This window comes from Cynocephalus volans, chromosome 5, assembly GCF_027409185.1.
Source record: "Cynocephalus volans isolate mCynVol1 chromosome 5, mCynVol1.pri, whole genome shotgun sequence".
Lineage (NCBI taxonomy): Eukaryota > Metazoa > Chordata > Mammalia > Dermoptera > Cynocephalidae > Cynocephalus > Cynocephalus volans.
The window spans coordinates 137,166,889-137,188,335 of NC_084464.1; the positions used below are offsets into that span (position 1 = coordinate 137,166,889).

General features: G+C 34.2%; 1 protein-coding gene across 2 annotated transcripts in view; it reads left to right on the plus strand.

Moving 5' to 3' along the window:
• PEX7 (peroxisomal biogenesis factor 7) overlaps positions 1 to 21,447 on the plus strand; it is a 72,973-nt gene that overhangs the window by 13,777 nt on the left and 37,749 nt on the right. For both annotated transcript variants that reach the window (XM_063097519.1, XM_063097518.1), the window contains exons 4-8: positions 4,026 to 4,103; positions 4,486 to 4,594; positions 10,855 to 10,961; positions 12,702 to 12,815; positions 14,463 to 14,518. In XM_063097519.1, the coding sequence (XP_062953589.1) occupies positions 4,026 to 4,103; positions 4,486 to 4,594; positions 10,855 to 10,961; positions 12,702 to 12,815; positions 14,463 to 14,518 (464 nt within the window). The remainder of the gene's footprint in view (positions 1 to 4,025; positions 4,104 to 4,485; positions 4,595 to 10,854; positions 10,962 to 12,701; positions 12,816 to 14,462; positions 14,519 to 21,447) is intronic.

Below are 21,447 nucleotides of genomic sequence, written 5' to 3' on the forward strand. Positions count from 1 at the left end.
CATAGTAGGTGCTTAATAAATATTTGTTGAATAGATGAATGAATTGACTTGAAGTTGGGGTAGTGGAATCCACTTGTCCCTTTTCATCTGTCTCACCAGATCTCTCTGTCTGTGAACTGTGTTTTCAGAGCTTGAGGTTAATGCCCAAACCCTGTTTGTCTTAGACATTTGCACTTGGCCATCCTGCTGTCACTTTACACTCAGTATGTGTGAAATTACACATTATCTTCTTTTCACCAGTCTTACGCTTTTGTTAATGCCACCATCACTGATAGTCCCAGGCACAAAACCTTGGTGCTTTCTTGCAGTGTTCACTAGCCGTAATTCCTAGGGCTAGTCCTGGTTTATGTCTTTGGAGGAGTTTTTGGTCACTGTTTTTCCCCTTCTTTCTGCCTATTGACATTTTCACCAGCCCCCAAGGCCCTGCTTGAATTCTTCTCTTCTGGGCATCTAGCCAGTCTTCCATCCCAGCACCCCTTTTGTATTTAAGTCTACAGTTGTTTTTTAAACACTATACTATCTCCTGGCCTGTTAGTTCCTTTCCCATACCCTAATATTTTAAACTCAATAAAACAAGGTATTTATTCATTGAGTCACCTTTATTTCTTTTTTTTGCTTAAAAATTTTTTTCTTGTTTTTTGATACAAAAATTTTCATGAATCTGCTTTTTCCACATTTGCCTTTTAATTTACAAGAAAATATTCTGTGGTTTACTTATTCATTTCTAGTTGTTAATAATACATTATGCAACTATCTTTATACAAATAATGTTTTTTCCACCTTTAGAATAAGTAAATAAAATGAATTGCTGGTAAAACCAAAAGTTAAGAAAAAATCATGTTAAAGGGAGAACTTGTTGAATTTTAAGAACATACTATATAAAATAATATGTGCCAGGCAGTGTTCTAAAGCGTCACCTTTATTTCCTGATTACCCCATTTTTAACCTCATCACCACGTGTGTCCTATCCTTAGCTTTGTCCTAGAGACAAAATGCTTGCCACTTTGTTGTGTGACAGGTAACACAGCTGGCAGCAACACTGCCATCAGCACAGTCTTGTTACCTCCATCTTTTGTTCTCATCAGGGCTGTGTTCTCTCTCAGGTGATGGAGGCTCCTGCAGTTTTGAAAGGTGAGAGGTCCTAAGGTTTTGACTCCTGCATCACACTGGAAGTGTGTGGAGGCAGTGGAGTCTAAGCTGATGTTGTTGGCCTTTGAGTTAGTAGTTCTCTACACCTACTTAGCAGCAATGCAGGTTGTGAAGATAAATTCAATTGGTTAAGTTATTGTAATCAACATTTATTGAGTGCCTGTTTTATTGTGATGAGCATAGATGTACAAAAGGGGTCTCCAAAATCTAGCAGATATGGCAGTTATTGAACAGTACTTTTAGTAAAATATGGCAAATGCTGAATTAGAAGTAGGCGTAAGCTGCTGTTGGAGTTCACAGAAGGCAGCATTTGACTCATTGAGGGGCTTGTCAGGGGAGGCTTATTTCATAAAGGACATAATGGGGCTACGTCTTGATGGATAAGTGGGAATTCACAAGTGGACAGTGGTTTTAGGTTCCTGGGTATGGGTAATTCATGAATGGAATCAGTCTGGGCCCAAATGTAGCTTCAATGGAGGATGATATCAGCAAAGACAGGGCTTTGTTTCCTTGATATTACAGCCTAAGAAGTTCTCATTCAACAGTGATCTCAAGCAGCATGCTGTACAGATAGCCTAGCATTTGAGAGTGGACACTACAGTTAGGCTGCCTAGGTTCAGATTTCAGCTCTTCGACTTACTAGCTTTGGAAACTTGGACAAGTTACTTAACCTCCTAGGGCCTTGGTATAGTATCTACTTCATAGGAGTGAAGATTAAATGAGATAACATACATAAAGTGCTTATGACAACATCTGGAACAAAGAGCTCTCAATATTGGTTTTCTGTTGTTATTTTTGACAGTTCACATCAGCCTAGAGCAGGGGTTGGCAAACTACAACTCATGAGCCAGGGTCAAACCTAGCCTCCTGTTTGATTTGTAAATAAAGTTTTACTGGAATACAGCCATGCCCATCCTTAAGTAATGGCTATGGCTACTCTTGTGTCCTACAAGAGTGGAGTTTAGTAGTTGTAACAGTGACTGACTGAACTGTAAAGTCCAAAATATTTATGATATAGCTTTTTGTAAAATGAATTTACCTTTGTAGAAGAAATTTACGATTTCTTATATCACCCTTTGTAGAAGAAATTTAAAGGATAAAAATCAAACACTGTATCTCTCAAGATCTTCAGTGATTGCTTCCAACCTATCTTTTTCCATCCGTAACTAACAGTTGGCTACTGCAGGCCTTTGGTTTTTGCTGCTTGTTTCTACTTCATGAGCTGCTCTCTGTTGCTGGATTGTGGTTCCTTTAGTGTTCCAACTGCTCTTCTCCTTTTTGCATGAATATGGGCAGCAGCAAGGCCAAGACTAGGCTGGGGTATGTGGGGCACTCACCTTGGATACACAATTTAAGGGGGCCCCAAAAAACTCAGTAATCAAGATAAATAATCTGTTAATTTATTTTTATTATTTATTTATTTATTTCACTCATTCATTTATTCCTTTATTCAGAAGTCATTTATTGGGTTTCTCCATATACAAAGCACTGAATTATGCTGTTAATGTAATATTTTTAAAAATAAAAATTAATGCCAAAAAAACCCATTATGAACAAAATATTAATATTTTATTTTTTTTGGAAGCTTAATATAATTTTATTTTTTAAAATTTATTTCTAGCTTTATTTACATATGATTGACAAATAAAAAATTGTATATGTTTAAGGTGTACATCATAGTGTTTTCATATAAGTATGCCTTGAGTAATGATTCCCACAGTCAAGCTAATTAACATATCTAATACCTGACATAGTTACCATTTTGTGTATGTGGTGAGAACATTTAAAATTTGCTCTCAGCAAATTTTAGGCATACAATACATTATTATTAACTATATATAGTTACCATGCTGTACATTGGATCATTAGAACTTATTTATCTCATAACTGAAAGTTTGTACCCTTAGATAACATCTCCCCATTCTCTGCCCGCCACCCCTAGCCCGTGGCAACCACCATTCTCCTCCATATTTCTCTAAGTTCAACTTCTTTAGAGTCCACAGATAAGTGACAAAACATCAAAATTTTAAATAAAGACAGGATGGGTATTACTGAGTATTTTCCCCCCTCAGGCTCCAACATGGCTCTGGGCAGCAGAGAGCAAGTAACCCATACTTAAGCCACAAGATACCCCAGAAACTCATACTTCCTACATATATGTGGGAGTTAGAGTTTTCAGATTCAAAATAACCTACTGGCTGATTACATTTAATGACGTATACTCAGGCCCATGTCAGGACTACTTTCATAAAGTATAGTTATGTACATATTTTGTTAAACTTAGCTTACAGTAGTGATCTGTATATAAAATGACCCAGAATGAAAAATATTTTGGTAAGTTTTCAAATGGTTCATTTGAAATGGTTCACTGAGAGCAGTGAAGCATAAATTAGAGTAGCAGCATTGGATAACCAAATCTGTTTACCAAGAGATCTGAAAGGATCCCCTGGTTCCTATAAACTTTTTCTAAGAAAGGCCAGATAGGGATATTAATTGAATTTTAATGCTTTCTCATAAACATTGACCCAGTGAACTTTTTTAGATGACTAACTTTCTAATCTGCTTTGACATTTCTTCAGAGTGCTGCAAACAGGTAGGTTTAAAAATATGTATAATTTGTTTAAGGAAGGTTTGGAAATATTCTGTAGAATTCTGTTAAAGCAGAATGGAATCTTATCTGTAAGGAATAACTTTGGAAGAATGGACAAGATCACCTTTACATTTCTTAGACACCATGTAGAGATAGGTAGGACTTTATTTGATATTTCAGTGAAGTAAATTAGTTGCTCTAACTGGTTATCACTGGTATAAAGAGATAAAACGTAATATTGAATTTGATACTCTTTTGTTTTCTAAACACTTTAAAATGTTTTTAGGTGTATAGTGTTGATTGGAGTCAAACCAGAGGTGAACAGCTTGTGGTGTCTGGCTCCTGGGACCAAACTGTCAGATTGGTATGTCAGCATTACTGTATGTAAAAACCAGTACTCCCGTCTCCAGAGCTTCCACTGAATTTTTTCTTTTCCAAAACATACTTCTGTAGCTTTACAATTGGATAGTTAATTTTCTTTTCAAAAAATATATTAAAACATTTATTAGAATTTAAAATTTTCTAAACTTTTGGATGTAAACTAATAATTAACTCAGCATTGATTGTTTTTGCCCCTTAACTACCATCTTGCTTTATCTAAAAATAGATCTTAAAAAATCCTTGAGATATGTATGTATATTGTATGTATATATCCAAATATATATAGTGTATTGGTATATATAGCGTATATAACAGCATAAAGTTGAATTTACCTCTAAGTAATTGATCTATTCTTTCATTTGTAGTGGGATCCAACTGTTGGAAAGTCTCTGTGCACATTTAGAGGCCATGAAAGTGTCATTTATAGCACAATCTGGTCTCCCCACATCCCTGGTTGTTTTGCTTCAGCCTCAGGTAAATAATTCTGTGTTTATCAAAAGCCTCACTTATAGTGAATGGTGGCCTTATTTTCCCCATTAGGTGGCACTGTGTGCCTTAGATTCAGAGAGAAAACAGGAGTATATTACTGTTCTTTTGTGCTCTTAAGACTGTTTCATTCTTTATCAAGCTCTTGACAATAGTTAGCTGAGGCCTAGATTACTTTTCAGTGATTTTTAACTACTAAAGAATAACTCTTAGTTTCCTGGCAAGGACAGATTTGTGAATGGTAATGTCATAACTGAGAATAATAAATATGTTTGAAAGAAGATCTTGAGTTTTCTTTCAGAGGATTATTGAACCTGTGAAACACATGTGGCCTTGTCAATGAGCAGGTTGAGTTTGGAGCTGAGAGGTCTGGCCTTATGAAAAAAAATTTTGTCATTGGCTTATAATTGGTAACTAAAGCCATTGCAGTAAATCAGAGCACCCAGGAAAAACAATACTCTAGAAGAAACCTATAAATAGAGCACAGGTTGGCAAACTACCACCCTGAGATCAAAAAGAACTGAACGTTCTTGTCAATAAAGTTTCATTGGAACACAGCCATGCCCATTCATTTACATATCATCTGTAGCTGCTTTCACACTGTAGTGGCAGAGTTGAGTAGTGGTGACAGAGACCAAATGGCCCTCAAAGAGGGGAGCAGAGAAGACAATAGCTAGAGGAGGAGGTAGTGTGCTTCTTAGTATTGTCTCCTCATTTAATTATCCAGCATCCACAGATAGGCAATAGGTAGGATAGTTGTTACTTTCTTGCTAATAAACTATATCAATGCCCCTAGTTGTTGAATTATGTTGAGTGGCTTCTACAGGAAATATAATGTCACAGAACTCCTTTCCATTAGTTTATTTTCTAATCCTAAAAATTAAAAATGAGCCAAATACCCTGAATTCTGGAAGTGTTCTTAGGTTAAAGACACTCAGAAATGGAAACCTTCAGGTAAATTGTATACAGACAAATATGTCCATTTAGGATTATGCAATTTTTTAAGGTCCTTATAGTGAATAATATTAAGGTCTATGTATGGAGGTATAGTTAATTTAAGAAACATTTTATTCTCTGATAAAAATTAAAGCATTGTTTTCTAGTATGAAGAGTGGTACACCCTGTCAACTTATAACATTATTACTATTTTTTAAAAAATTTATAAGTTGTCTAAGTTATAGCTTTTTAATCTATAAACTGAATTAAATCTTTTCTAAAATATCAAGTCTTTTGGAATGAGACCAGTAATATATTTTTCCTTGTCACATTTCCTTTTCCAAGCCTGATTTCTTTTTTCATCTTTTATCTTTCCATGACACAGCTACCCATAAGGCTGAATGTGTATTAAGTAAATGGTAGCAATATTAATATACTTAGTTTAATTAATCCTTTAACATGTTCATATAACTTGAGTTAATCATCTCTTACGCTTTTAATTTAGTGTAAATGCTAATGAGTTTCATGCTTATAATGAGTCAATTCTGTAAGATGACCACAGTCCAGCTTAATGGTTATAATTTTACCATTTTATGATTTTGTCATTGGTGAAAAGCCCTAACACAGAGAGTATTAGTCCCATGTAAATTAAAAATTTTATAAGGATGTGAATTAGATTGACATTAGCATCATTTTCTTAGGGGAGGGATGCCCTTTGGCCTTATATCCTACAAAGCTAGATCTAGATTCACTTTCCATTTTGGGGTTCTCTAAGGACATTGCATTTTGCGTAGCTTATGATAGTTGTACTAATACAGAATTCATATTTCTAAATTATAAGAGCTCTTTACATAAAGAAGATTAATGTGAAGTAAACTTTCTTTTAAATTATGAAAACTAAGTTATTCCTATTCCAGATTTCATATAATTATATAAGTCATAGCCCTGCCTGAATGTGTAGGGTCCAGTAGTTAAAATAAACCTCATTCTACTATAAGGAAAAGTCATGTTACATCTGATAGACATCTGGCATTTAAATTGAATTAAATTATTTGGGCCCCAAAGCACCCTTTTGCTACTCAGTTCACTACACAGCTTTTGACTAATTCTCCTTTCCCCACTTCGTCTTAACTGCTGCAGTTTGAATTAGACATAATAACAGCCAGCACTTCCTATTCCGTATTGTGCACTTAAAATCGCTGGTTCTGCCAGTGGCAGGTCTGCAACTGATAAGAGAAGCTGGTAATTCAGGTGGGTCTATGGCACCATCACAGGGCCCTGATAAACGTCTGGCTGACAATGAAAGGCCAGTTGTCTGGAAAATGTGATTAAAAAGAACAACATAAATACAGATGCCCTGGTGGCTAAAAGAGTTGAGTGAGTCATTGTAACATTTGGCCAGAAGGTCTCTTTCTTACCTGGAAAAGAAAGTGATGAAGACGAAGTGCCAAATGTGTACAGCAGGATTGACCATCAAGCAAGTGGAATTCTTAACTCCTGCACAGCAATCTTCACATTTTTGTGCCCCTTAAATTAACTGCAAGAAGGGGCTACCCAAGCCAAGGATTTTTTTTTTTTTTTTCCATGTTGTTTGAATGTGATGGTGTGGAACCAAACTATTGTGACAGAGAAATATAGAATAACCATCTGCCCAACCTTTGTTGTTGTGTTGTTTAATCTTTTATTGAAGTATAATACACATACACAACAGTGCATAATCTTAAGTGTACAATTTGATGAATTTTTACAGTGAACACACCTGCGTAACCAGTGCCCAAATTGAGAAACAGTGCGTTACCTGAGGGTCCCTTCCAATCCTTCTAGTCCCCCACCTTGAGGGTCACCACTGTCCACCTTCTAATAGATAAATGTTGCCTATTTTTTATACTTTTGTGTCCAGCTTCTGTTGCTAAACAACATATCTTGTGAGACTCATCCATATTATTGCTAGAATAACAGTTCTTAGTATCCTAGTCCGCATTCATTGGAATGTTTTGGTAAATCAATTCACATTCTCATATAATAAAATTATTAGTGTGAACACAAGCTCGTTGAACTTTAGACAGTGCTTTAGTCATGGCTGTAACAGACTTCATAGTTTCAGACCTAGTATTAAATAAAAGTTTTTCAAAGCTAGTAAACACAATTGCATATGTTTTAGTGGAAGCCTTGTGCTGGTTTTCTCTGGGGCTAGGCTTTGTTATAGACTGAAACTTCAGGTGAATACCATTCACTCCTATCATGATGATAAGTGATGTCCTTTGCTTGCAAGTGATAGAACTGGAACTATCTTGGATCTTTGTGAAATTTATTGAAAAGTATACCCCAGAAAAGGAAAGGGTGCCTCAGCGGCCTCAGGACACATTCTCTGTCTCTCCTCTGGACTTTTTCCTGCTTGTTGACTTGATTCTGCATGAGCCACATGGCCACCAGCAGCTTCTGAATTTTATAAATTGTAAATTCTGCTATAAGAGAGGAGCTGACATTATTTTTTCAGTTGTAGTTGGGAAAAAAAATTCCATATACTCACCTTGGACCTGTCAGCTGTGGTCAGAGCAGGAAATGAGGTACTATGGCTCACCTTGCTTGGACCTGCCCCTGGTTAGTCTGAGCCTAGTTGAGCCAAAGGCCTTTTTAGAATCACTTGGTGAGAAAGAGATGTACTGTTCCTAGAAGAAAGGTTTTGCTGGGCAGACCAAGCACGTCACCCTGCTTTATACATCGAAGTCTGGGGAAATCATAAAAGATTGCTTCATCAAATCTACTTGGAATTCTGAAATAAATTTTATTGACTGGTGGCTAGACCACAGACAGTAAATGTAATTAGGGACCCTGAAGATACCTGAAGCTCTAACCTGTACCAATTCTGAATAATTTCAATTTGGTGCATTCAAACTCATCATTCCCTGTAATCCTTAGATCCAAAAATGTTATTTACTCTCTATCAAAGTAGTTTTCATCCTTTTATAAAGTAGCATGGTGGTGTTTTTAAATTCAAAAAGAGAAAAAAAAAATCACACACATAAAGCAGTAGTACATGTTTATGGGCTTTGAGTAATCTTTTGCATCTCCGTCACCCAGGGGAAGAGGGGTGACAAATCCGTGGGGGCCGAAGCAACACAAAGCAACAGGAAAAATGTAGTAAAAGTATTACAAAAACATGGATTAAAGGAATGCATGCCAAATTCATGATTGTGGTTGTCTCTGGGCAGAGAGGATGGGAAATGGGATTGGAAATACAATAGAGATTCCAACTTTAGTATTTTATTTCAAAAATCACTGGGGCAAATGTGACAAAATGTTGGCTTTTGTGTGTGAGAGGGAATGTTTTTCTCCAGTTTACAGAAAAAGTAACATAGAAGTTAAAAGAATAATTCCTCAAGAATCAGCCAACATTGATTGTATGGCATTTGTCCTCCAGACACACGAGGAGGCAGCATCATGGAGTTGTAAAGCACACATGCTGGGGAGCCAGGCTGCCTGGGCTCCGGTTCCAGGTCCTGGTTGCTTTGCTCACTATCCTGGCTGAGTTATTTCATCTCCATGTGCTCAGTTTCCTCATTCGTAAAGTACTATAAAATTCCTGCTTCCTATAGTTATTATGATGTTTTACAAAAAGTTAATACATATAAAATGCTTACAACAGTATCTGGCATATAGGAATCACTCAGTAAATATTAGGCATTATTCATGTTATTAGTGGGGACAGGAGTGAGTTCTAAACATAGGTATGTTTCTCATTTACTTCTTTTAAACAATTATTGAGGGCTTAGTGTGTATCTGGCACCAGATTAAGCGCCACTACCGTATCTCATTTCAACCATAGAAGGCTGTTATTTTTATCATAGGTAAGGAAGCTGAGAATCAGGAAGTTAAGCAACTTGATTAAACATCAACAGCTACCAAATGATTGAGCTGGATTAGAACCAAATTCTGGAACTTCAAAGCTCCAGTTCTAAACCTCTACATTTTGTTACTGCCAACAAATTTAGTTCTTAAATCTTTCTTAAGCAACTTCCAAAGAAGCTAGGAAAAAATTTGTCTAAAATAACTAAATTTAGCTAGACTACATATGATTTAGAATTGGGAATATAGGAAAATATATGTAGGGAAGTAAAGGATAATTTTAAAATTTAGCATTTTTAAATACCATATATTACAGTGACTACTCTGTGCTGGTGACCATGCCAGGTGCTTTACAGAAACTTTATTATATTACATTCTTGTACAGCCCTACGTGGTAGGCATTCTGTTTCTTTTTTAAAAACGAGGAATCACTGTCAGAGATACACATACCCTGTGCGGAGTCACACAATTACAAAATAGAATTCAAGATTCCACGGTCTGTCACGCCAGAGACCACATGCTTTTTCATCACATTGAACTAGCTTTCTCCCCCCATTAGCAGTTGTTTGTATTTTATTTTTGAGGTAGATGTATGTATTCTGGATTTTATTCATCCTGTCATTTTTGTTTCCTCATAGTTTAGAAAAATTGAAGGCAAACAGCATATAAAACATTTAATTGGGGTGACTTTTGTGCACTTAAGCAATACAGATCATTTCTGTAACAATGCACAGTAATCCTTACATTTTTTTAGCTTGTTTTTTCCAAGGAGAAAATTTACTTTTAGCTGTCCCATTAAAATGTAGTATATATAACCAAAAGTAAAAACTTCTCTATTTTGGCTTGGTAGACTTTGCCCACATTTAAGAATAAAACTGTTACCATATTGCTTGTTTCTTGTAGAGTATGCTGGAACAGAGTGCTGTCTTTTTCCTTAGACATGAGGATTTTCAGGGCCTTTCCCTGCCCTGAAGAAAAATGCACTGGGGATGTATTTAGTCACTGTTGTGCTTGTCTCAGTGTGAGATTAAAATTTTCAATTTTAAATAGATCTAAAAGCATTATTATGCTGCATTACTTTTTGTAGTCCTTCACTTTGCGTAGTTCTTACACACTATTATGGTTTAAAAATTATGAGGGGTCTTCAAAAAGTTCATAGAAAGATTCGTATTATTTTAATTCTATTTCATTTTTTTGGCAGCTGACCTGATGACTGTAGTACAGGGATCTGAACCCTTGACTTGACCTTGGTATTATCACACCACATTCCAACCAAGTGAGATAACTGGCTAGCCCTTAATTCTGTTTTTCCATGAACTTTTTGAAGTACCCTTGTATATAAAGATGACAGTATCCTAATAGTGAAAGTGTAGTGTGTTTTTACTTGATTATCATTATAAGCACATTATGTCACTGAGCATCCAAGTGGTGTGGTAGAAAGTGATCGTCTTCTTTTTTTTTACCAGGTGATCAGACTCTGAGAATCTGGGATGCAAAGGCAATAGGAGTCAGAATTGTGATTCCAGCACATCAGGCAGAAATTTTGAGCTGTGACTGGTGTAAATACAATGAGGTATAGTGGATGGCTGTATCCTGAGCTGCTGCCGTTTCTTATGTTAAAATGTTCAAGATTTTGTTTATCTTTGGTTATGTTGACTTCAGTTGTGTTCCTGGACCATTAAGTTAAATCAGGTTCCTTTCATTTCTAATTAATGATCATGACTGATCTGCATTATCATTAATTGGGCTTAAGTGCTCTATAAAACAAGCAAAATGAGAAACAGAAATTCTCAAAGTTTAACAGTACATCCGTACTTGTTTGTTTTAGAAACTGCTTTATGATTTATGTAATTTTTTTCTTTACTGCTCTTAACCCCACCACTTTGTATTGTCTTTTGCTTTCATTTCTTTCTCACTTTGCTAGTCAGGCTGCTGAACTATTTGTAACTTAATTTTCAATTTGATAGTCGATCAGTTTTTAAAATTTTCTGTTTCATCTTCCTTTTTAAGCCTAACTAGTATCATGCTTCTGTAAGATAGCAGAGTCCATGTGTAACTTTTTGCAAAGTTTCAGTTAACCATATGAACATATGAATTAGAATTAGAAATGGATTGAATATATGGTAATATACTATTTTTATACCCGAAGTGGTCTGTTGACAGTGACAAACATAAAATGTATGTTGTTTTTTCCCATCAGTTTTAAATTAATTAATGAAAGTTAAGAGAACATGGTATTGGCAGAGTTCTTTAATAAAAAGAAATAAAATAAATTAGAAAATATAGTATGTATTTAATAATAATACTTGATCTAAATAAAAATTTCAATGCTGATGACTACAGTTTCAACCTCTCTCATCATAGGTGAATTATCCATACAGAAAAATTAAATTATGGCCTGTATGTTATACTTTTGGGAATTCTAAAAAGCTGTTGATAGACACTTGAAAGTGGCTTTAAAAAAATTGTTTTCTAATCATTGAAACTTTTCTTCAAATGAGCTTGTACTAAAGCCCGACATATTTAGACAATGCTCTGGCTGATGTGGGGTGGGCTGATGTGGACCCAGCATTTGTCTGTTCAGCCAGGAACTCAGGGCATACCCAGGGCTCTTAGATAGCAGATTTTGTAAAACTTGACTAGATGAGATACTCACCACTATTTGCATAGATTCTCAGATATGATTAGATTTTGTACTTGGAGTAAGACTTGTATTAAGTCCCCAGGGGGTTGGGTACATTCAGATCTAGAAAAACATATATGAATTTAATTTATACCCTTTACTCTTTCAAAAATTCCTAAATTAACAGATCTCTGCTTTTGTAATGCCCGGTAAAACCTCAGAGCAGGTTGAAAACCTTTTGAAGAGAAAGGTGGGCTCTTTTTCGGGTATAATTTTTATGCATTTCCCTTAGGTACTTATTACTATCACTAAAGGTGAATTAGAAAATCCACAATGCTGTTTTTTCTGTTGCCCTTTTGTGTTGTGTGTAGTGTTCAATCATATACATAAAACATACTGAGTTCCTTTCCTCTCAAGTTATATTAATTTTTGCTATTTAATATCTATTTTGATTTCTTTATATACTTGTTATACAGCTTTTCCAGAATGACTCCTGGGTTCATATTAAACAATTACCAGAAGATAGATACTAGGGTATTTCAAAAAGTTCATAGAAAAATGAACTAAAAATGTAATATGAGTCTTTCCATGAACTTTTTGATGACTCCCTTCTATTTTTTCTAGCAGGAAAGCCTGCATACCGCTTAATCACAGGATGTTACAGCTTACTTTTATCTGAATTGTTTTCAGAATTTGCTGGTTACAGGGGCAGTTGACTGTAGTTTGAGAGGCTGGGACTTAAGGAATGTGCGACAACCAGTCTTTGAACTTCTTGGTCACACCTATGCTATTAGGAGGGTGAAAGTAAGTTGTTATCTTTTCTTTTTAAACATAGAATAAAAATTTAAATATAAATATAATCAATGAGGTGTATATAGAAGAGTGTTTTGGTGTTTAAGGGGTTGGGGTTATTGATTCTTTTTCATTTGTGTTTTTGTTACCCAATTAATGATAATGAATATTGAAAGCTAAAATTAGGTAAAATATTTGAATAATTATTGAATGAATTGGGACAATGTAGACAATCAGTACTTAAGGTTAAATAAAAATGTTTTTCTCATTCTGTCATCCCCAATCTATTATTCCTTTTAATATTTTTTTTAACTATAGTAATTTACTTTTAGTATTATATTCTTCATAATTTTTCATTCAGTGGGAAAGTCTTTTTGTTAAAACTGGTATAGAGAGATGGGTAATTTTTTCTTTTCCCTAACATGATAATGTATATGAATGTTCACAAATGTTAGAGGTATAGAAAATTTTCCACTCTGTAAACAGCAGAGGGTGAGGTAATTTTTGGTGCTGCTCCCTGGATATAAGGTGATTGACTTAGCTTCACAGCTTTTGTTTAGGCAGGTTCCACTAAGTTACTAGGGAAAGCATCTTATTTAGTGACATCTCCCAATTTCATTCTTTATTTTTTACTTTCAGGGTAAAAAAGTACCTTTATTGATCTTTTGAATAAGATAATTATATGTTATTTGTATTTTCGAAATTTTAAATTTCAGTTAAATGAATATTTTAAACTTTATCGGCTGCAATGCAACATATGAGATACAGTGTCCTGTTTTATTTTTTAATGGTGATCTTATGTGGACAGGTTTTAGCAGGTGAAAAATATTCTTTATGTATATTTCATAGGGCTTCTGAGAATGAAATAGGGTAATATAGTAAAAGTACTTTGCAAATTGTTCAGTGCTATTTAAATGTAATTATATGAGGGGTCTTCAAAAAGTTCATGGAAACATTCTTTGAATTCTATTTTTCCGTTAATGTTTTGAAGTACCTTTATATACGTACATATAACTATTAAAGTGCTAGTAAGACAAACACTGAAGAAATATAATTGCATATGGCAGCCTATTAAAGTATGTTTATTACTCATCTAGAAGATATTACCTGTCTTTAAATTTGCAGTTTTTATCCTTGATGTCATTTTTTATTAGCTGTAGTATACAAATAACATAAAATTATTTTAAAGGTGTTTTTATCTAACATTTAAATGTTTATTTTGATACTTGTGATTATAGCAATCATAATATGTATTTGTAAAACTGGTAAATTATATAATTATATAGTTGTGCCACCACATACTTAGATTTGTAAGAATCATTTTTGGATAGCCAATATAAAATTGTATTTAATATTTTTCCAGAGTAGCAACATGTTGACATATTTTATTTGGAATAAGCTCTAAAAAGCTAGAGGGATGTCTTTCTTTAGAAAATGTAAAATTAAATGTTTTTTCTGTAGATGGATATTTAAAGCCAGAAGATTTTTGCCTCAAATTAAAGCATGTAAGGTTCAGGAAAGCAATTTTAAGTAACAGTCCTGACTAAACTTAAATTGACTGTAACGTTCATGGAATGATCATAGGAAGCAGCATGTTATATTACAGCTAACCTCAAAAAGTTTTTTTTGTGTGTTTTTGTTTTTTGGTTTTTTTTGTAGTTTTCACCATTTCATGCATCTGTGCTGGCCTCTTGCTCCTATGATTTTACAGTAAGGTACAGTGGCTTTTAATACATTTCGTTGTAACATATCAAGTAACATTTGCATCCTTGCAACTTTTATGAAAGATAATGTGTTTAGCTTACTAATATGAAAATAGTCTGAGCTGGGCACATTTTAATATTTACCGCTAGGATTAATATTATATTTTTCTTGTTTTTCTGATCTAGCCACATATATGAGTAAATTCTTTCTGTTCAAAGATTAGCCTGGCTACTCTGTTTAAAAGCCTTTTTTTCCTGACAGTTATTCCTGTAGTAACACTTTTCTACTCTACAGTATTTCTTAAATTTAGATTTCGAAATTTGGAAGTTTCATTTCTTCAGACCTATTTATATGACTCTTAAGGCTAAGATTCTTATAGATGGAAAAACAATCAGCATGAGTGTATATATATATATTTGTTAATGTAGACATGTGAATGTGTATGTACGTGTGTGTGCATGTGTATCTAGGTATAATTGTGTGTGTGTGTGTGCGCGCGTGTGTGTCTCCATCCATAACACTACACAGGATTCAGTCTCCCTTTCCAAATGTATAACTCCTGACTTCCATTATCCACTATATATTTACTTATTTGCTAAACCCTAGAATGCTTAGAAAGTAGCTTCAGAATTGTAAAGCCATGTTTTTGCGAAAAATAATCTTGCTAATTAAAGCTCAATACTTGTTGTTAGTATTGAGCTAACTAAAGCTCAATACTTGGCCTTTGGTCCAAATACTTTATTCAAAAGTTATTTAGATTAGTTCTCTTTCCTGTCAGAATGTGATTATGTTCGTTATTTGAAACATGGTTTGATTTATTTGCTTCTGTTTGTATTCAGTTTTAAGGCTTTCCTCCTATCCTTGTTGATTTTGTCTATTTTTATGAGCAGGCAAAATATTAACAAGGTTCCAAAAGTCAAGACGTATATAAAGTGGCATTTCCTGCCTTCTATTTCCTCCGTCTTTCCATTGCATGCTGTCATACACCCTGTAGGTAACCAGTCTTGCTCAGATAAATAAATACATGTATATTTTCATATTTCTCCCTTTCTTACACAAAAAGTGGATACGCTTTAAAATTTGACTTTTTTCACTTGAAATATATCCTGGAAATCTCTCCATATCACTTTATAGAGATCTTTTTTATTTCTGCATAATACTCCATTATGTTGATGTGTTATAGTTTATTCAGCTACTCTCCTGTGTATGGGCATTTAGTTTTTTCCAATATTTTATAAATATACAGTGCCACAATGAATAATAACATTGTATGTATGTATGTTCCCATTGCTAGAGAATTAACTTCAGATATATTCTTAGAAGTGGATTAATAGGTTAAAAGATATTTAATTTTGTTACATATTATCAGATTCCCATCGGTAAGGAATATACCAATTTCCATTCTCAGCAGCAATGTTTGAGATTCCTTGTTTCTCTACCATCTAAAGATTATTGATTCTTTAAGGTTTTTCAGATACATAATCATATAATCTGCAAATAAAGGTAGTGCTACATCTTCATTTCCAATTCTGATGTCTCTAATTGATTTTTCTTATAAAATTGCATTGGCAAATACCTCAACTACAATGTTAAATAGTTTATAGACAATGTCTGATTCCTGATAGTAGTGAAAACGCCTCTGGTTTCTCTCTGTTGAAAGTAAGATGCTGACTTTAAGACAAATATATACGTTTATTTGTTTATCATGCTAAGAAAGTATGCATCAACTCCTATTGAGTTTTTTTTTGTGTGTGTGTGTGTGTGTGTGTGTGTGTGTGTGTGTGTGTGTTTTAAGCAGGAATGGATCTTAAGTTTTGTTGAAGGCTTTTTTTCAGCATCTGATAATCATGATTTTTTTCTTTTAAGAGCTGTTACTATGATATATTATATTAATGGATTGAACCAAACTTCCATTCCTGGAGTAAATCCCACATGTTCTTTATGTATCATTTTCTTACTGTGGTGTCAGGTTCTATTTATTAATATTTTATTTAGAGCTTTTGTATCAATATTCAAAGGTATTATTAGTCTGTAGTTTTTCTTTTTTTAGGGGGAGGTTTATGTATCAATGTTTTACTTGCTTCATAATAAAGAGTTAAGAAATTTTCCTTTATTTTCAAAGCTCTAGAACAATTTGTGCAGTATTGAGACTATTTGGTCTTTGAAGTCTTGGTAGAATTACACTGTAAAACTATCTGGGTATGAGACTTTTTGTGGAGTGCTTTCTTGATGACTTTATTTCGTCTATGGAAATTGGTCTGTTTAAACTTTCTGTCTTGAGTGGGATCTAGTCTGGAAATTTTCACTTGCATATTTAATTATATAAATGCCTGTCAAGTAGTGTCTAAGGATTTTTAATTTCTTTTGTTTCAAGGGTTATTTCACTGTTGTCATTTTTGATTTTGTATCTTTGTGAGTTCTCCCTTGATTGAGTTATCTAGTGGAATGTTTATTTTGTTATTTTACTTCAGCAAACAGAATTTTGATTAATTAGAACTGCTGTTTTCCTATTCTCTACTTTATTAATTGCTGCTTTTGTCTTTATCATTTCCTTCTCGGTACTTTCTTCTGGTTTACTTTGTTGCTCTTTTTTCAGTGTTTTGAGCTGGGAATTTATTTTTATTCTTTAATTTTGTTAATGAAGTGTTTAAGGCTATGAATTTTGTTCTGGTTATTGTTTCAACTACAGCCGATAGATTCTGATATATAATGTTTTTATAATAATTTTTAAAAATTCTGTAAGTTCTGTTTATATTTCCCCTTTCTTCCAAGAGTTGTATAATAGGAAGTTATTTAATTTCCAGATGAAAGTGCCTTTTAACTTTCTAAAATTTTTTAGTAATTTCTAGTTTTATTGCATTGTGATCAGAATACTTAATCATTCTATTTTACAGAACATATTAATATTTGGGAAGGGGGGCCTAATAAATGATCATATGCTGTTGAGAAGAGGGTATATTCTCTTATCAGGCATAAAGTTCAATATATAACTATAAGCTTACTAACTGATTATGTTGTTTAGATCTTCTGTATCCTGTCTTATTTTTGGTCCACTTAATCTGAGAATGGTATGTTACTGAGAATGGTATGTTAAAATCTCCTATTATTAGCAGACTTCTATCTATGTCTCACTGTAATTTCTTGTAATTTTTATTTTAAAGAGGTAGATTCTGTGTTTTTTGGTGCATAGATATTTATAGTATGCATATAGTGGCTTGAGACTTTTTAGCATTAAAGAGAATCCTTCTTTGTCACAGTTAATACTTTTTGTGTTAGTTATTTGTCTCATATCAGTATCATTGTCCCTGTTTTCATGTTGTTTCTACTTTCCAAGTATACCTTTTCCCATACCGTTATTTTTAAACTATTTTGTTGACCCATTTTTTTTTAGGTATGACTCTTTTATAGAGCATATTAGTATATATTAACATAAGAACTAATAGGTCTTCCTTGGTGAATTAAATAAAACATCTTTTTATTAGAATAGGTAAGTTTAACCCATTCATATTTCTGATAAAAATGTTTAGTATCAAGTCTGTCATATGTTGTTGTTATGTGTGTTACATTTGCTGTTTCTTCTTTCAAATACCAGAAAAATATTTCTGGTATTTGAAAGAAGAAGGCGTAACCAACTGAGATGGGGCATTTTGTTTTGTTTCTCCTTTTTAAAACTTTTTTTTGATATTTAGGTAGTTTTTATTCGCTTATTTGTTTTAGTGGTTGCCTTTGGTCTTACAACTTTTTAGGTGTCTTTATTCCCTTATTTTGTTATTTAACCATTTATTATCTGACTTGTGAATTTTTAATGGTATTTGTTTTAACTCCCACCTATTGTATATACAACAATCAGCTTATTCTACTTTCCTTTTTTTCTTTCCCTTCTCCAAAATTTGAGTTGTTTCATTTATATTTTGTCAGAACATGCAAAATATAAAGTATATCACATATCATATGACGTATTTCCACTCTTGTTTCTACCTTTATTTTAGTCTTAGATACATAACTAAATATGGTATTAAGTTTTCTCCATCATCTCTTGGTTTGATGAGGTTTATCTTCTAGTGGATTCCTCAAGAAGGGCTGATGGGCACAGAAGTCTTGTGAGCTATTGTGTATTTAAAACTATTTTTCAATAGTCTTGATACTTAAAGGATAGTTTAGCTGAATATCAACTCCATGATATACATTTCTTTTTTTGAGTTTTTTGAAAATGCTGCCTCATTTTTGCGTTGCTTCCTATGTTGTTTTTGTCTAATTCTCTTGTCCTTATAAGTTGTTTGATCTTTTTTCCTGGGACCCTGCTGCCTTTTTTCTTCTATTTTTTTGTTGAGTTTTTTCAGCTTTCTTTTCATTTCTTTCTGTTTTTATTCATTGCTTTTCTTTGTTTTTGAATTCCTGATCAATTTTTTTTTCATGTCCCCAAATGCTTGCTTGAAGATATTTAATTAGGGTTAGGTTTAGAGTGTTATGTTATAGTTTTCTACTTTGATTTTTTATTATATATTTTTTTTAGAAAAGTTTTTGTCAGGGCCGACCCAGTGGCTCACTCGGGAGACTGTGGCGCTGGGAGCACAGCGGCGCTCCCGCCGCGGGTTCGGATCCTATATAGGGATGGCCGGTGCGCTCACTGGCTGAGCCTGGCGCCGGCGACACCAAGCCAAGGGTTGTGATCCCCTTACTGGTCACGAAAAAGGACAAAAAAAAAAAAAAAAGAAAGAAAAGTTTCTGTCAGGTGAATTGTTTGATTTTTGTACCATTTATTTTTATGTTTGTTTATTTATTTAAATAATTGAAGACTTTATGTGTCTCTGCATATCCGTGGGCAGGGTTGATGGTTAGAGGTTAACATCTTTCCTCCCTACTAATCCTCCTTTCCTCCCTTCTAATCCTCCTTTCCTCCTGAACTATCAGCTTTTAAATCTTCACTCTTATCTTCATTATGCTTTTCCAGTATTTTTAATCATAGGACAGACTTTCTCTTTCCGGTGATAGTTCTAGATCATTGTTAGACCTGATTCTAGCTCCTCTCTTCTCTGTTCTTCTCCGTGTTTTCTCAACTGCCTTTGCCATCCACAAAGGCTTATAGCTGGTATATGGGAGATAGCTCATTGGGATTCTGTGTTTATTTTTCTCCTTACAGGTAATTTAAAGTTTGGATGTGTTGAAGACCTGAGTTTTGTGTAGTTTTATTTGTTCTCCTTGCTGTTTCATATCGGTTTTTGTGAGGATACACTAAGAGTTTTGTATTTACATGGCCTCATTGCATCAACTACCCAGATTTGTCTGTTTTATACTGAATTAATATTTGATATGGCACAATGTGTATAACTTTGTGTAAAATGTACTTCTGATAGAGTAAATTACAACAATGCCTTGAGAGAGATTACGTACTACCTTAACTTGGTTTTCTTGGCTGATCCAATACAAGCAGGCAGACAAACTGGAAAACATAACAACGAGGCTCCCCACTCTAATTAAAAGGATGCTGTAACCAGGTGTTTTGTTTGTTTGTTTGTTTTTTAATATCCTATATAAAATGGTAAGGAGTGATTATAGAGTTTTTAGCTTGGGAGCTAGGGAATGGCAACAAGACAGACCAGAAGAAAACTTGTCAGTTACTCACCATTCACCCCACAAGTTGACAGACTGGAACTGTGGGGGAGACCCTAGGGCATGAAGTATGTCACGGAAACCTCAGAGAAGAGGACTTCAGCCAGATGTGGAAGGCCCATATGGTCAGATTCTCCACATAGGCTCCAGCAGGATGAAGAGGGAACTTGTAGTCTTCTCTCTCACATAGTGTCACTTGTGGTATCAAAAGGGATTTCTGGATATAGAACCTATTCCTTAGATTTCAAAGGCATTTCTGGTATTTGAAAGAAAAAGGTTGGGCCGAGCCCGTGGCGCACTTGGTAGAGTGCTGCGCTGGCAGTGCGGCGACGCTCCCGCCGCGGGTTCGGATCCTATATAAGACTGACCGGTGCACTCACTAGCTGAGTGCCGGTCACGAAAAAACGACAAAAAAAAAAAAAAAAAAAAAAAAAAAAAAAAGAAAAAGGTTTAAACAACTGAGATGGGGCATTCATCTTTTGATGATCTCATATTTAGTATCCTTAGTAGTTTTAATTGGGTCTTTCTTTTAGATCCTATCAATCAAGGGACATCTTAAATCCTTTTCAGTGTTTTGTTTCTGATTAAAGGGGGAGACCTAGTTACTTCTGATACTTTCTTTTCCAAATTGTCATTATGATCTTAATCCTACTGACCACTCCCTGTTTTATCTATATACTTCAGTACTCAAAAACACCCAGATGGAAAATACCTTACTTTTGTACCTGTATGTAGATTTGTCTCAGGAATATTTGCTAAGAGTGGATGCGAACTGCATTACTCTAAAATCTTGTAGGTACCAAACCATGCTCAGAAATTATCAGAATTTTTGGCTCACAGTCTTACTTTCCTCTCCACATTTAAGAATTAGGCTTTGCTTCTTTCCTGAACCCTGAACAAGACTGGAGGTTGGGAAAATGTTTAGTGCTCTTAGGGAGAGAGATGTCATAGGTCATGGTTCTAAGACATACTACTAGATCAAAGGTATCATAGCTGCATTTGTTAGCACTTGGAAAAATTGAGATTATAGTTTAATAGGAGACCTTTAACATATGGTTGAAAAGATGTTTGAATGATCTATTATCCTGTATAATTTGAGTCCAAGTTTCTTTATATGTTATAGGGAAATTAGTAATTTCTGTCCTCACAAGCTCACAACGTGATTACAAGAGTTATATGAGGACATATTTGAAAACATGCAATAATTCTTAATCGCTATTCCCAACCTATGTCTTTCTTCACAAGCCACCTTTCCAACCCTATAACCTGCACTTTCAGCAAAAGATCTTACCTCTTTTTTTTTTAAATAACTGATGGTAGGGCTCAAACA